Raw genomic sequence first — 15,408 nt, 5'->3', positions numbered from 1 at the left:
GGTTACAGGGCTGGAAAAAATGTGCAGACCTCTGTTCCAGTTCTTGGAGTCTGCAGAATCCTCTCCTGCCATTCTGTCCTCTTGGATTTCCCAGAAGGGCCAGATTCTTAACTTTTTTTGCCATGGACCCCTTCTCAGAATAATGTTTTTAAAAGCCTAAGATAAAATACATAGGAGTACCAAGGAAATTGATTATATTGAATTACAGTTTTCAAAATAATTTTAAAAATGAGATGTGGAATTATGTGCTTTCTTAATGCATTAAATGAGATCTAATGGCAAATTTAACAACTACGATAATTTTTGAAGTAGCGATGTACATAAATCTTATTTCAAGATACCTGCAACTATAATGAGATAGAAAAATACTTTGGTTTTTTTCTATTGGTAACAAAATCATAGGTGCTACTAATGCTATTATGATTTGTTGGTAATATTCATAATTGAGGGAAATGCTAAACTTCACTTAAAGGTTAGAAAAACTAAAGATGTAGTATTTTCCCATTCCAAGTTCATGGATCCTCTGAATTCTACCCATATCTCTTAGGCTGCAGACTCCAGGTTAGGACACCTGCAATAAGGTCTCCAGGTGAGAAAGCAAAGGGAAGTTCAGAGACGTGGAGACTGGCCTAAAGCCACACAGCAAGAGTGACAGAGCTGAGACTGGGACCCAAGTCTCCTCAAATGGCTTCGATCTCTCCAGTAACATTTTTCTACATTCTCAGCAGTCCATCCTTTGCTGGGCCTGTTTCTGCATCACTAACATAAAGGAGTTGGACTAGATCAAGTTTGTCAAACTTCTTTGGCAACCAGACCTAGTCTTCAAAAGAAATCTCATGTGGACCACATATACAAATCAGAATAGCACTGTATTGGGGGTGGGGGAGCACTGGAACCCCAGGGCTGACACTCAGGACTTGTCCCCCCTTTTCTGTCTCCGCAGCTCCCAGGCTCTGAGGAACAGTTAGGAAGCTGGCTGATCTAAGGATTCCCTCAGACCCAGGTCCTGCCCAGACTGAGTAGGTTTATATCCAGCTCCTGGGATCCTGGCTGCTCATGACAATGACCCCTAGGGACCACAAGAATGCCTGGGTGCCCTGCAGATGTCCTAGCATGGCTCTCCCTGGGGCTGCCTACTGTGGCTGGAAGGGAAGCCCCAGCCCAAACTCCACCCCAGCCAGGCTGCAGAAACCCAACTCCAGTCTGCTTCCTGCCAAACCGCGTGTAGAGTGCCCTGCGCGTGTAGAGTGCCCTGTACACGCCAGTGGTGTGCTCCCCTGCTGAGGACATCCTCCACTGCCCACAACTGCCCCAGAGGTCGGCCTTCAGGGTGCAGTCCTCCAACAGCAGGTTCCAAGAGTCAGGAGGCACGCTGGGCTGGAGTGACTTGCTGTATGGCTCTGGGCAAATCTTCCCTGGATCTGAGTTTCAGGAGGGCACCATTGAAAGGATTTTCCAGACTTCTCAGATAAGAATTGGTTAAAAACAAATTCCCAGGCCCCCTCCCAGACCCACTGAATCAGCATCTCCAGGAAGCAGGACTGGGAAGCAGTGTTTTTATCAAGAGCCTCAGGGGATGGCGATCATCAGGGAAGTTGGGAAATTCCCCACTGGGAGGGAAGCTGGCTGAACATCAGCAGTACCTGGAGAGCTTTGAAAAACTGCAGACGCCCAGAGGTTCTGATTCCATCGAGCCAAGGCTCTAAAGCCCCAGAATCTGTATTTTCTATGTTTTTCTAAACTTTCCAGGGATTCTGATGTAACCATTTCAGGGGCTACCCTTTGGAAGCCACTGGGCTGGATAATTTAAGACTTACTACTCTGACATCCTTAATAAGGGCATTTAGGATTACAACTCCACAACCACAGCCTGCAGACTCCTTTCTGTTTGTCAGTTAATTGATTTGGATATATTTTGGTTTGTTTTGGCTGGCATAAATATTGAAAAATATTTAATCAGTTGCCAATGTTTAAAAATCACATGATCTTGCATGAAAATCTCAATTTTCAAGCTTTCCTTGTAAAGTCTTATCATCCATCCATGTCAGGCCTAAGTTCCCACTTGTCAGAAGTGGCCCTTTAGAGAGTGCCTGTGCTCACCCATCTGCCTCAGTCTCCACCACTCCCTATCATTTTCCCAACGCTGTAGCTAAATGTAAGTGGCCCTCTGGCTTCAGGCTTGTGTTGTCTTTCATTCAGTAAAGAACTGAATCTCTAACAGAAATGGGAAAACAAGAGATGGACCAAGAGGCACCACGTTTCAAGAAAAATGTCTTCCCACCAGCCTTGTTTGTTCATTTACATTACCTTCCTGGTCCATGGCTTTGGGGTTGTGAGGGAGGGTTCAGTGCCCCAAGTCCAGGAAAATGTATAAGATACCAACCTTGCCCTCAAAACAGAGAAATGAGTGCAGGGCACTCACAATCCTCCCCCCGCACAATGCTGAGAAGGCCTAACTGAAGGGAAGGGACAGCCCATGGATGGACTGGGGCGAAGAAAAGCTTCGTCGAAGGGGGCACATGTGAGACCTCCCTTGACACATGGGTACATACTTAATCATGAAGATGGGGAGGGCATCTTGGTGGTAGATACTGTGTGGGAGACCCCAGAGAAGTAGGAAAAAGCTAAGAGTGAGGGGAACAAGCAGCCAGAAGTTAATCTTGGCTCAGGCATGTGTTCTGTGAATTGAGAGACAATGGAGTCACAAAATAACACACTGTCAAAAGTATGAGCTTTGAACAGGGAAAGACCTGGGTTCAGGTCCTAACTTGGCCACTTAATAGTTGTGTGGCCTGCACAGTCCTTTCATCTTGCTGAGCCTCAGTTTCCTCATCTGCTCAGAGAATCCAGGTCAGAAAATATAAGGAGGGGAAGAGGACAAAGAGAGAGCAAATGAGACACCAGCTACAGTCCAAGGCTTTGTTATTTTAAATGAGTATTACCAGTGGTTCCCAGGGCATGGCTGCTAACGAGCAGTTGAAGGGAACAGGGCACTGACGCCAACTAGCCCTGAAGCGCTCAGTGTCCCAGAGGAACAGGAGCTACATGACACACTTCCAGGCAACAGCAGTGTCTTCAGTACATGTGGGTGGGAGAGGGAGCTATGCATGTGACTGGAGAATCTGAACTACTGGGGAGAAATGGCCCCAGGAGCTCAAAAAAGTGTGCGTGTGGAGGGATCCATGTCCCCGGGGATGTGCAGGCCTGCTGAGAACACCTCCTCTAGACCCTGGGCAAAGATTGCGACAGAAGCAGCCTGTTAAGTTCATAAATATGATAGGGGCTGCGTAGAGCTATGATGCCAGTAAAAGGCACTAGTATTAATTCGTGTGCTCTAGAGCCAGATGGCCTGGGTTTGAATCTCAGCTCTGCCACCCACAGTTATTAGACCATGAGCAGATTACTCACCTGCTAAGCGTCTCAGTTTCTCCATCTGTAAAATGGATATAATAATAACCATAGCTACTCTCTGAGGTCATATGAGAATTACATGAATTAGTAGGCAAGTGTTTAGAACGGTAGATGGTACATGGCAAATGTGAGCTAAGTTATGACTGAAAATTAGCAGAGAAGTTCTAAAGTATACTTAGCTATTTCTTTAAAAATGTGTTTTGGGGCCAGCCCTGTGGCCTAGTGGCTAAGCTCAGCGTACTCTGCTCTGGTAGCCTGGGTTCGGGTCCCAGGTGCAGACCTACACCACTCATCAGTGGCCATGCCGTGGCGGCAACCCACATACAAAATAGAGGAAGACTGACACAGATGTTAGCTCAGAGACAATCTTCCTCAAGCAAAAAGAAAAAGATTGGCAACAGATGTTAGCTCAAGGCGAATCTTCCTCAACAACAACAAAAAATTGTTTTGTCTCTTTGCCTGATGGCTTAATAAAATGTTTTTAGTTAAAAAGGAGAAAATAAAGATTTATAGGATGTTACTAGTTAATTGCAATAATTTTTACTTTCTTGTTTTGCTCTGCATTAATTTTTTTTTAAATCAACTTGTATTCTTTTTCCATTAAAATATTTTGAAAGGGGGGGGCAGAGTGAGTTAAAAAGTAAGCAATTCTTTCAATGTCTCCTATAGGTGACCCCTGATAGAGACCTTGGTACAACCACCCGGTGCCAGCAAAGGGCATCTGCAGGTTCCAGTCTCCTGAATGGCATGTGAGTGCATCAGAGCTGAGTGAGCAGAGGGAAAGCTGCAGTGGGACGGCAGCAGGTGCCATTCAGCGGGACTGCAAGTGGTTCACGGCCGGGTCTGCTCTGCCAGCTCAGGAGGTCTGTTCCGACTGCTCTGGGCTCCTGCCACCCTGGGTGTTAAATACTTTGAATACCATCCCTAGGTGACAGAACTGCTACTTTGGAGCTTCTCCCAGAGAAATGCCAACATGGTATTTACCCTCACCTCCCTATCAAGAACCTGAGTTACAACCCAGCCCTTCAAACAACCTGACCTGAAGCTATGCGAAAGAGAAAAACAAAAACCAGGGTGTGTGTGTATGTGGGTATGTGTGTGTGTGACACATGCCCTCTTCCTTGAGTCCTTCTGCATGTGCCTGCTATGCACATATGTGCACGCATAGGGCTCACGTATATGACACGGCGTTTTGGTGGGGACATGACCAGGCCCCAGTCCCAGCAACCTCAACAAGTCCCTCGGTTTGTCACAGGAGGAGAAAAAGTCAGGATACATTTTCCTAAAAGTGAGCCCAAGGTGTGCCCTTTGGTGTCAAGGGAGGCAGCATTCAGCGGGTGGAGCCCCAGGACTAGGTATCCTGGGCTGCTCCAGAGAAAATGACAGAGAGCTCAGCAGCCTTGGGATCAGGGATCCTGCATGGGAGCAGGATAGGGAGGATCCATGCTACATATCTGTGGGGACACCAGAGACAGACACTTCACCCTGAAGGGGGGGTGCCCAGATTACATGGGGGAGGGCACTTGCCTCCACCCGCAAATGGCAAATCCAAGTTATAGGACCTACCAAGAACTCCCTAATCTCACTGGGTCTGCCTAGCAGATTAATAAAAATCATGGCCATCACATGGTAGTCACTCTGCTCTGAGCTAAGCAACCGACCTTCAGCATCTCACTTAAATCCTCACAAGAACCCTACATGAGAGACACCATCATCCCCGCTTAATAAACGGGCAAACTACAGCCATGGAGGGGGGAGGCTGGCCAAGCTCATACATGGGACTGGCATGCAGTGGAAGTAAGAGAGGGCCCTGGCCACAGGGGCTCTGCCCCAACCCCTATCCTTCCCACAGCTGCCAGGGGACCTGGACCCAAGTTCAGGCTCAGGGGCAGTTCCCAGGCAACCACTGTTCCCTCATCCCCATCACCTGGTTCATCCTGAGGGTTCTCAGCTCTGGGCAGTGGGAAAACAAAGGCTTCACCTTGGTAGCCATGAGTCAAACCTAGCAGGTCACTGTCCTCTCCGAGCCTGTTCCCTCATCCATAAAAGAACTTTCCATCACTGCTTTGCTGGGTTTTGTGAAGCAGATGAGAAATAAGAACTGGGGAGGCTGACACAGAGTAGGTGTTCACAAAATGCTTGCTCTCTCTCTACTCCCTACACCCAGCTGTTAGACGGAACCTCTCTAAAACACTGCTTTCATCAGCTACTCCCCTCAACGGCTCCCCAAACCTCTAGGATCTAGTCTAAACGTCCCCTACATTCCTGCCCAGACACTTGTCTAGCCTCACAACCACAATCCCTCTGATGGGGAGGCAAGTCTGCCCCATCCCCAGCACGCAGGCCTCAGCCAGACCTCGGCGGGGACGCTCCCACCGCCTCCACACCCTTCCAGCCATCCAAAGTTCATCCATCCTTCCAAGCCCAGGTCCCTCCTTGCCTATAAAGCCTTCCCGACTTCCTCGTCTGCACAGGTCTCCCCACTATCCGACCGGCCCCAACAGACCAGGAGCTCCCTGAGCGCCCGGCCAGGGGTCCCCTACACCCTCGGCTCCTAAATTCCCAAGCCGGCAGCTCCGGCCGGGCCAGGAGCTCTGCGGCCCGGCGGGCGGCGGCCGAGCAAGAACCTGGACCTGGGCCAGAGGCTCGTCGGAGGCCGGCCGGGCGGGGCAGGGAGAGCCAAGCCCGGAGCCAGGGAAAGAAGCTCCCGCTCCCCGCTCCACTCCCGGCGCCTACACACTTGGGGGAGGGGGAGGCAGGAAGTGCGAGGGCCGCGCGAGACTCGGCCCCCAGGGTCGCCGAGGGCCGGGAGGGCAGCCCAGAGGCGGTGGGCGGTGGGCGGTGGGCGGTGGGCGGTGGGCGGTGGGCGGGGGCCGGGGGCGCGGCGGGGGACCGCGCAGACCTGCGACTCGGTGCCCTCGCCCGCGGCGTCCTGGCCAGCCTGCTTTCCAGACAAGGCGCACTGAGAAGGGTAAGAAACCGTGTAAGCTGCGCTCCGTCCAGCCCCCCGGACGGGAGATCCCGGGGGAGGCGCGCTGCTGCACCCGAGCTGGGCACACGGGAGCCCGAAGAGCGCAAGGGGCTTATTCCAGGCTACAGGCGGGCTCGACAGCAGACTCGAGGGCGGGAGAAGACCCCCCGGGGAGCGGTTTCGTTCCCAGGACCCCACCCCTGTCCCTACCACGAGGGAAGCGGGGACCGCTACAGCTCCGGGCAGAGCCGGGCGGACGCAGGGTCTACAGAGGGGAGAAGGGGCTAAATAGAGGCTGGGGGAGCGGGGAGGAATGGCAGGGCCGGCCGGCCGCAAAGAGGCGGCCACCTACCTAGTGCGGATCCGAGGGCGCCGGGCGCCAGAACGCAGAGGAGCAGGAGCAGGGGCCGCAGCAGCTGCGCGGGGCTGCGGGGACTCGGGTCGCTGGGCATGGCCAGGGTCAGGCGGTCGCCGGGCGACCCCCCGCGCACGCTCTCGTCCGTCCGGTCCGCTCCTGCCCGGTCCCGGGTCCGGCTCAGGACATGCCCGGCCCGCGTGCAACTCGCGGCGTCCCGGCCCAGCCTCTGGCCCGGCAGGCGGCTGCGCTCGGTCCGCCGGCAACAAAGGCTGCAGGGCCCGCCCCCTCGGCCGGCTGCGGAGGCAAAGAAAAGACTAGAGAGTCAGAAGAAGAGAAAGAAAGGGAGGGAGGGAAGGAGGAAAGGGAACGCGCCTGCCGGCCCCTGCCCCGCCCCTCGCACTCCTTCCCCCGCCCCGGCCCGGCCTCGCCCCGCCCTCGCCGGCCTCGGGCCGGGGCCGGTCGCCCACCTCTCGTGGGGCGGGGTCCGGGGCAGGGAATGGGCAGTGGCCCCGGACCGACGCCAGGACACCCACTGGGCCGACGGCGCCCTCTGGCGGTGGAGCCAAGCCGGGCCCTCCCGATCTGGGCTTTCCAAGACCCCCCAAAGAATCTGGAATTTCCGGAATTTCTGCCTTGTCCCTGAACTGTACTCAAGGAGGCGCCCTTCCTTGTGCTCCCTGGGCCAGGCAGGCCTACCCCTCTTAGGAAAAGGACACAGAGGTCTCCGGAGTGTCCAGGGTCTCGCAGCGGGGCAGCAGGGGTCCCAGGAATCCCAAGGGAGATTCTGCTCCAAAGCCAGCTCGGGAGAGAGGCCTGGGCCCTCCCCGAGTGGGCAGGCATTTCCCACGCGAGGCAGAGTCTCACAATTCCTCGTCTCCAAGTGCCTGTTTGCTTGGAGTGAAGCACAGCTTTCAGCCTGGTGACCGGTGCTCACAGATGCTCAGTAGAGGCTCCCTGGGAGCTTGGAGGCCAGCCAACCCCAGCCTCACATCCTCCGTCTCAGACACGGCCACATCTATCCTTCCGTGATTCTGGCTTCCCGTTCCCTTCCCCCTATACTCCCAGGAGCCCCCTCCAAGGAACACTCCGACCCTGCACCTCCTGCCTTCACTAAACCTGGCTCTGCCTGGAGAACACCCCCCCACCGCCGTTCCTCGGGACAGTTGTGGTCAGCTTCCTTTCTTGGCCAGCCTTTGTGTAGCCCCGTGACCTCTGCGGCCCACAGACCTCCTCTTTGTCTAGTCTCCCGAATGCACTTTCCCTCATTCTGGAAGCTCACTTCTGGCTACTTCTCCACCTCAGACCCTGCTGTCCTCCTGGGGGACCCATGCAGCACAGGGCTACTCAGATCCTTGACTTCATCTCCAATGACCTTTCACTCCACCTCAGCCACCAGCTCTCATGACCACAGCCTAGGCTGTGTCATCCCCAACTGCCCCTCTCTGAAATCTGAAAATCAGATGCCCTACTCTCAGATCAGCCTCTGCTGTCTTTCTCACCCTCCCTAAACCTTCACCATCACACTGCAGTAGTCCCTCCTTATGGGCGTGATACATTCCAAGACCCCCAGTGGATGCCTGAAACCACGAATAGTACTATATTTTTTCCTATGCATACATACCTATGATGAAGTTTAATTTATAAATTAGGCACAGTAAGAGATTAACAACAATAACTAATAATAAAATAGAACACTTATAACAGTATACTGTAATAAAAGTAACCTCAGCATACGATTTTTTTCTTTCCGTATTAAGTTGAGAGCTTTCACCTTTCACCTAGAGGAAGCACTTTACGACTTTTCTTTGGCATATCCGAATTGTCAGCATCACTACTCTTGTGCTTTGGGGCCATTATTTTTTTTTTTTAAAGATTTTATTTTTTTTCCTTTTTCTCCCCACAGCCCCCGGGTACATAATTGTATATTCTGTGTTGTGGGTCCTTCTAGTTGTGGCATGTGGGACACTGCCTCAGCGTGGTTTGATGAGTGGTGCTAAGTCTGCGCCCAGGATTCGAACCAACGAAACACTGGGCCGCCTGCAGCGGAGTGCGCGAACTTAACCACTCGGCCACGGGGCCAGCCCCTGGGGCCATTCTTTAGTAAAACAAGGGTTACTTGAACACAAGCACTGTGAGCACCGCTACACTCAATCTGATAACCCAGACAGCTACTAACTGACCAATGGGAGGATAGCGTATACAATGTAGATATGCTGGACAAAGGGATGATTCACATCCTGGGCAAGACAGAGCGAGATGTCGAGAAATTTCATCACGCTACTCAGAATGGTGTGCAATTTGAAACTTATGAATTATTTATTTCTGAAATTTTCCATTTAATATTTTGGACCATGGTTGACTACGAGTAAATGAAACTAAGGAAAGCGAAACTGCGGGCAAGGGGGGACTACTGTATGCATTTTCTTCTTCTAGTCCCTTGTCATCTTCCTCTTCTCCCCACCTACCAGCCCCTCCTGACTTTGCCTACTGCCATCCCTAGCTACATTCACTGCTTGACTCCTTGCCCCTACCCAACCACCTTCCATTTCTCCTCGTCCAATTCAGACCACCACCCCACGCACCAAACATCTGTAACTGGTACCATGCAGCAGGCTCCTGCCAGCCGTCAAAGACAAATGTTCTCCACGAGGGTTCTGTGCTCCCTCTGCATCCCTGAGGACCCTGCTCAAGGTGTCCCCGTCTTTCCTTGGTCTCCATTGGCTCCTGACCCTCACTCTAAAAGCAGTCTGGTCTCCCTCCTACTAAAGAGACTAATACCCCTCCATGGATTCAGTGGCCCCTCTAGTGCTCACCCCACATCTCCACTCCCTTTCTCGGTCACACTTCCCCAGGGGTTATGTAGATTTCTCCTCTTCTCATTTGCACCTCAGGCTCACCAACTCCGCCATCCTCCTTCTTGGTGCCAAAGCCACATGACCCTTTCCGGTCCTTCTCACCTTGATCTGCCCAATGCATTCTAGAGATGCCCTCTCCCTCGCTAGTCCTCAACTCCGCCCTCTGTCCACCTGGCAAATCTCTTCACCCTGGATGTTGGGTATTCGCGGGGACCACAGCAGTGAACGAGATGGACATGGTCTCTGTTCTTGTGAGTGCTCACCCTGGAGGAGGTCCATGGCCAACAAGCAGGTACACAGATGTGTAAACAAGGCCAGCTGCTGAGAGGAGCTAAGAAGAAAAGAAAACAAGGAGACTGGAGGGTCTACTTTCCACGGGGTAGGGGGTAGTCAAGGAGGGCTGTCCTGAAGAGGTGACATTTGAGTTGAGAGACCAGAAAGGCAAGAAGGACCAGTCGTGTGAAGGTGAAAGGGAAAAGATGGGCACAAAACTGATGCATCTGAGACTTGTCCTTTCAGGCTCCGCTTAAATGCCCCCTATCGCAGGAAGTCTTCCCCTACTCCCTTCTCAGGGTTCCCAGAGCGCCTTTTGCTGCTCTCTGCACGGCACTAAACACACTCAATTGCTGTTGTCTGTGTATGGGTCTTTCAGCCCCACCACACTGTGAGGTACTCACCTCATGTCTTATTTGCCTTTGTGACCCCAACCCCCAGCACAGTAAACCCCAGAGGTCAAGAGGATCTGGGGAGGGGCCACACAGCCCTCCTTGCCCAACACCACAACCTGCGGTCCTTGCTCCTTTGGCAAGCTGCCAAGGCTAAACAGATTAGAGGCTTTTCTGAAAGGCAGCCTTGGAGTGTGTGTTCTCAAACCCGTCAGCTGACAACAATTCCCACCTGGCCATTCTGGTCCCGCATCCTGGCCTTTACTCTGTCCACGCTCTGCTGAGATGCTTCATTTTAAACCTCCTCAGGAACCATGCTGGACGCCACAGGGATGCAAAAGAATTAAGGGGTTTTAGTCCTGCCCTCATGACACCAGTAATAATCCAACCAGAAAAACAAGGACAGCCAACACTAAGTTTTGGGGGGCAAAAGGTACAGTTTGAACAAAGCAAGAGATTTGATATTTCAACATGTTTGATGTAATTGTTCAGAATGTCAGGTATCCAATTAGCGAGTTCCCCCCCAAATCTCGATGGAGATTATTTTGTTTACTTATTTATTTATTTTTTGGTGAGGAAGGTTGGCCCTGAGCTAACATCTGTGCCAGTCTTCCTCTATTTTGTATGTGGGATGTCACCACAGCATGGCTGGATGAGCGGTGTGTAGGTCTGTGCCCAGGATCCGAACCTGCGAACCCTGGGCCACTGAAGTGAAGTGCCCGAACTTAACCACTCTGCCACTGGGCTGGCCCCAATTTTGTTTATTTTTGAAATGATTGTTATGGTATATAGGCTGACATCTCCAGTAAGATGTAACTTAGCTAAAACATTACCAGAAACTAATCAAACTTAAAAAATAGATTTATTCTGCCTCTATATATCCATTTATATATTGATAGATTGCTTAAAAGGTAGGAAGTACAGTACAACATTGTGTATTTAAAATTATAGTTGAATAGATAACAGTAGAAAAACGAAGCACACAATTTTTTTTAAATACAATAAATCCTCTTTAGGCCTAATTTTCTTATCTGTCTAATGGAGACAGTGATTCCCACGACCCTATTTCACAGGCTTTCTAGAGAAGTGGCTCTCAACCGGGGGGATTTTTGCCTCCATGGGATTTTGCAATGTTTGAAGGCATTTTTGTTGTCACAACTTGGGGAACGGTGCTACTGGCATCTAGCAGGTAGAGCCCAGAGATGCTGTTAAACATCCTGCCATGCACAGGACAGCCCACAACAAGGAATTATCCAGCCCCAAATGTCAATAGTTCCCAGGTTGAGAAACTCTGGTCCAGAGGATTAAACAGTTTGAAGGCACTTGGCAGAGTAAAAGGCCGTATGTTTTAGTAATTTGTTTTATTTTGCATTTTTTGGTAAGGCAAACATAGGTTAAACATTCAAACTTTACACACAGTGAAAAGTAACTGTTCCATCCCAAAGCTGACCCCTAGTCCCTCAGTGCTCCTTCCCACTTTCATCTTTCCAGAAAAATTCTATGCAAACACAAAGTTATAGGGTACACACATGGTGGCACATGTATGCTCTATCTATACCTGGCTTTTTTCATTTAACAGCATAGCTTGGAGATGGCTCCATATCCTTACTTATGTATCTGCTGCAGCCTTTTAATAGCTTCGTATCATGTGGCACATGAACCAGAATGTGAGCTCCATGAGGGCAGGAAATCTTTGTTTCACTCACTGATGTATCCTAAGCACTTAGAACAGTGGCTGGCATAGAGTACACGTTCAATAGATATTTTCAATATTCAAATAAATGATGGATGATTGACATTCCTTATGTCTGTATGCCATTATACCCATCTCCTACTGATGGGTATTTAGATTGTTTCCGATCTCTTGCTGTGATGAGCCCCTGTGTGCATGGGTGAGTACATCTGTAGGATAAAGTCCTGGAACTGGGATTGCTGTCAAGGGCATGTGCATCTGTAACTTTGAGAGATAGGTATTGACAAATTAAAGGTATTATTTCGGGAGGGTCCCTTCCACCCCAGTATATTGCAAGAATGGCAAAAATAATTTTAAATGCCAGTTTAGGGTGCAGATTGCTAAACAAGGATGCCCAGAGAAGCCCCCTCAGAGGGACAGGATCTGGGCTGAGTAAGAGCTGGCCTTGGAAATGCACAAGATGATTGACTTGGAAGAAGATGCTGAGCTGCCACCATGGGCCTGATTAGACATTGTTCTGGAAGCCCTAGAGACATGGGTGTTCTCAGTTTACCCTCTTTCTCTGAAGCACTGCAGCCTTCGCATGCCAACTATCTGGGCCTTGGGAGGGCAGCCTGCCACGAGGGGCAACACCACGGGAGTCACGGCCATTATCCGTTGGAGATTTCAGAGCCGTCAGTCAGCTGAGGGCACAAAGGCCCAAGATTGGCTCCCACTGCCTTGCCCGCAGCCACTTGAAGAGTGGGACTGATGGTTAGACAGAGGTGAATTGTGGTATCAAATGAATGCTGTATCCCATGTGCTGGCACTGTGCCTTACTTGCAGTGTCTCATGTAATCCTCTTCCTAACATGAAGTAGATATTGTTATTATCCTCATTTTATAGATGCATAAACTGAAGCACAGAGAGACAAAGGAGTTTGCCAAATGTCCCAGATTTGGAGATGTCAAGGCCAGGACTGGCCTGATTCCAGCCCCTGGGTCCCTGACCACTACACGCTTCTGCCACTCCAGATTTCCAGTTTCAGATTCTCTCATCAGAGGATCCATTTCTTCACAGCTCCTCCTTTTATAGTTGTTTCTAAGTCTGTAGACAGCTAGATGTGTGGGAAGCAGGCCACTTTCCCCGACTAGGGATTCACTGAGGCTTTCCTTTATGAGCACCTCCTAAGTGCCAGTTGCCAAGAGCCATGCAGATTTCCCTCAGTTATGGCCATCACGTTATTTCCTGCAGTCACATCTTGTCTTTACATCCAGCCCATGAACTCCCAGAGGGCCAGGGCCCTGTCTGATGGGCTGGCACCTGGTAGGATCTCAGGAGAAGACTGCTATCTGAGAGTATAACAGCTCCAGAAGTGTGAGCCTGTGCATCTGACCTGACGCTGAGAACCAAACCATCCTCAGATCTCTAACCACCCCTCACTCTGCAGCCTGGGGATAGTCTTGGTTGGTTTCATCTTCTTCGTTTTAAAATTGTGTTTTTGGGGCTGGCCCCGTGGCCAAGTGGTTAAGTTTGCGAGCTCTGCTGCAGGCGGCCCAATGTTTCGTTGGTTGGAATCCTGGGCGCAGACAATGGCACCATTCATCGAGCCTCACTGAGGCGGTGTCCCACATGCCACAACTAGAAGGACCCACAACTAAGAATATACAACTATGTACTGGGGGGCTTTGGGGATAAAAAGGAAAAAAGTAAAATAAAATTGTGTTTTTCTTCTTTTTCATGCCATTCTTTCAGTGACTGGTGTTCCATATCCTTGTGTCTGGAAATAATTTGAAAACTTTTTCTATGTTCTATATATTTACTGAGTGCTTGGGAGCTCTTCTGCCCATTTTTTATCTTCTAATAAATTTTTTCATGTATTTTGTTAACATTGGAAAGAAGGTGTTTGTTTCAACATTTAAAAACCAGAATCTGGGGCCAGCCCCATGGCCGAGTGGTTAAGTTCACGCGCTCTGCTTTGGCGGCCCAGGGTTTCCCCAGTTCGAATCCTGGGCACAGACATGGCACTGCTCATCAGGCCATGCTGAGGCAGCATCCCACATGGCACGACTAGAGGGACCCACAACTAAAAAGACACAACTACGTACGGGGGGCTTTGGAGAGAAAAAGGAAAAATAAAATCTTTAAAAACCAGAATATTTGCTGGTAATAAGATCCTGGATAAAACTAATTACATGGGTCATTTTTCTTTTTCTTTTTTTAAACAATAAATCGTTTCACTCCTTTGTTTATCCAACAGATACTCACTCGTGCTCCCTGCAGTGGAGCTCCATGAATAAAAACGGCATGAACCTTATTATAAAGTTGCTGTTGCCAACATTAAAAATGGAGCTGGTTATATAATTTGGGGGTTGGGAAGAATATTTTAAAGATGAAATCAACAGCAAAATCTGTAAGAAAAATGTTAATACATGTGCCTACACGTAAAGCAAAAACTCTCCATATTATAAAACTCCATAAATCCAACATCCAAAAAATAGGAGACCTAAAAAGATCAGAAAAAACCAGAAGGAAGATTATCAAATAAACGATCCAAGTGTCTCAGAACTGAAGCACTTGAGTTTCTAAATTGAAAGAGTTTACTGGCATCCAGCACAATGGATAAAAAAAGACTCACACCGGGACACGACATCTTTGCATACCAGAACTCTTGGGGACTAGAGAAAATTGTTTCTAGAGTTTCCAGAGAAGGGGGTGGGGGGGGGAGGGAATGATCATGAAGACTGTGTAATCAGAAAAGCACTAGTATTCTCTCCAGCAACTCTATAAGCTAGACGCCAACATAGCAATACCTTCAAAATTCTGAGGAAAATGCTTTCCAATATAGAATTCAATTATCAGACTCTCAATCAAGTGTGGGGGTACAATAAGGTCATTTTAAGACACGCAAGTTCTCAAAACATTTACCTTCCATGCACCCTTTCTCAGAAAGTTACTGGAGGATGTACTCTACCAAAATGAGGAGGTAAGCCAAGAAAGAGAAAGACCGGGGAACTAAGAAACAGGTGATCCAACACAAACATAAAGTAAAGGGAGTCTCTAGAATAATAGTAAAGGAAAGTTCCAGAACCACAACTATTTAGTAGGCCAAGAGAACCACAAGTCCACATTGGAGCAGAAAGTCAGAGATCAGAAGGGAGGGCTCAAAAAAAAAGAACAAAATCCAAAGAAATAGAGATTACCTGGTGTATGTACAGGAACCAGCAAAGGCTTAATTGCAAACCATCTGAAGGACCAATTCCAACAGCCAGTGGTAGAGATAAGACATACAGACTTGGCTCAGCACAGTGGCTACTGTGGGCTGGGTTCAGGATCTAGAGATGTTCTCAAGGCCAGCTCCACATAACGATGGAATGGGAGACAGCCTCTGGAATCAGATGTGGTTGGATTGAAGTGTCAGCTCTGCCTAGGACTAGCTGCATGCCCTTGGGGAAATTGCTTGAGCCTTCTAAGTT

General features: G+C 49.7%; 1 protein-coding gene across 3 annotated transcripts in view; it reads right to left on the bottom strand.

Annotated features, from left to right (window-relative positions):
* Positions 1-7,585, bottom strand: part of ADAMTS7 (ADAM metallopeptidase with thrombospondin type 1 motif 7) — a 46,911-nt gene extending 39,326 nt beyond the window's left edge. For 2 of the 3 annotated variants that reach the window (XR_002811436.2, XM_023652506.2), the window contains exon 1: positions 6,735-7,149. Coding sequence is in view for 2 of the 3 variants with exons in the window: in XM_023652506.2 (XP_023508274.2) it covers positions 6,735-6,834 (100 nt within the window). In the remaining variant the exon portion in view is untranslated. Of the gene's footprint in view, positions 1-6,734; positions 7,150-7,436 lie in introns of those variants that run through there. The other variant, XM_023652504.2, reaches the window with a different exon arrangement.
* Positions 7,586-15,408: the final 7,823 nt, after the last annotated feature.

This window comes from Equus caballus, chromosome 1, assembly GCF_041296265.1.
Source record: "Equus caballus isolate H_3958 breed thoroughbred chromosome 1, TB-T2T, whole genome shotgun sequence".
Lineage (NCBI taxonomy): Eukaryota > Metazoa > Chordata > Mammalia > Perissodactyla > Equidae > Equus > Equus caballus.
The sequence above is the reverse complement of the archived record's forward strand: the minus strand, read 5'-3'. Positions and strand labels throughout refer to the sequence as shown.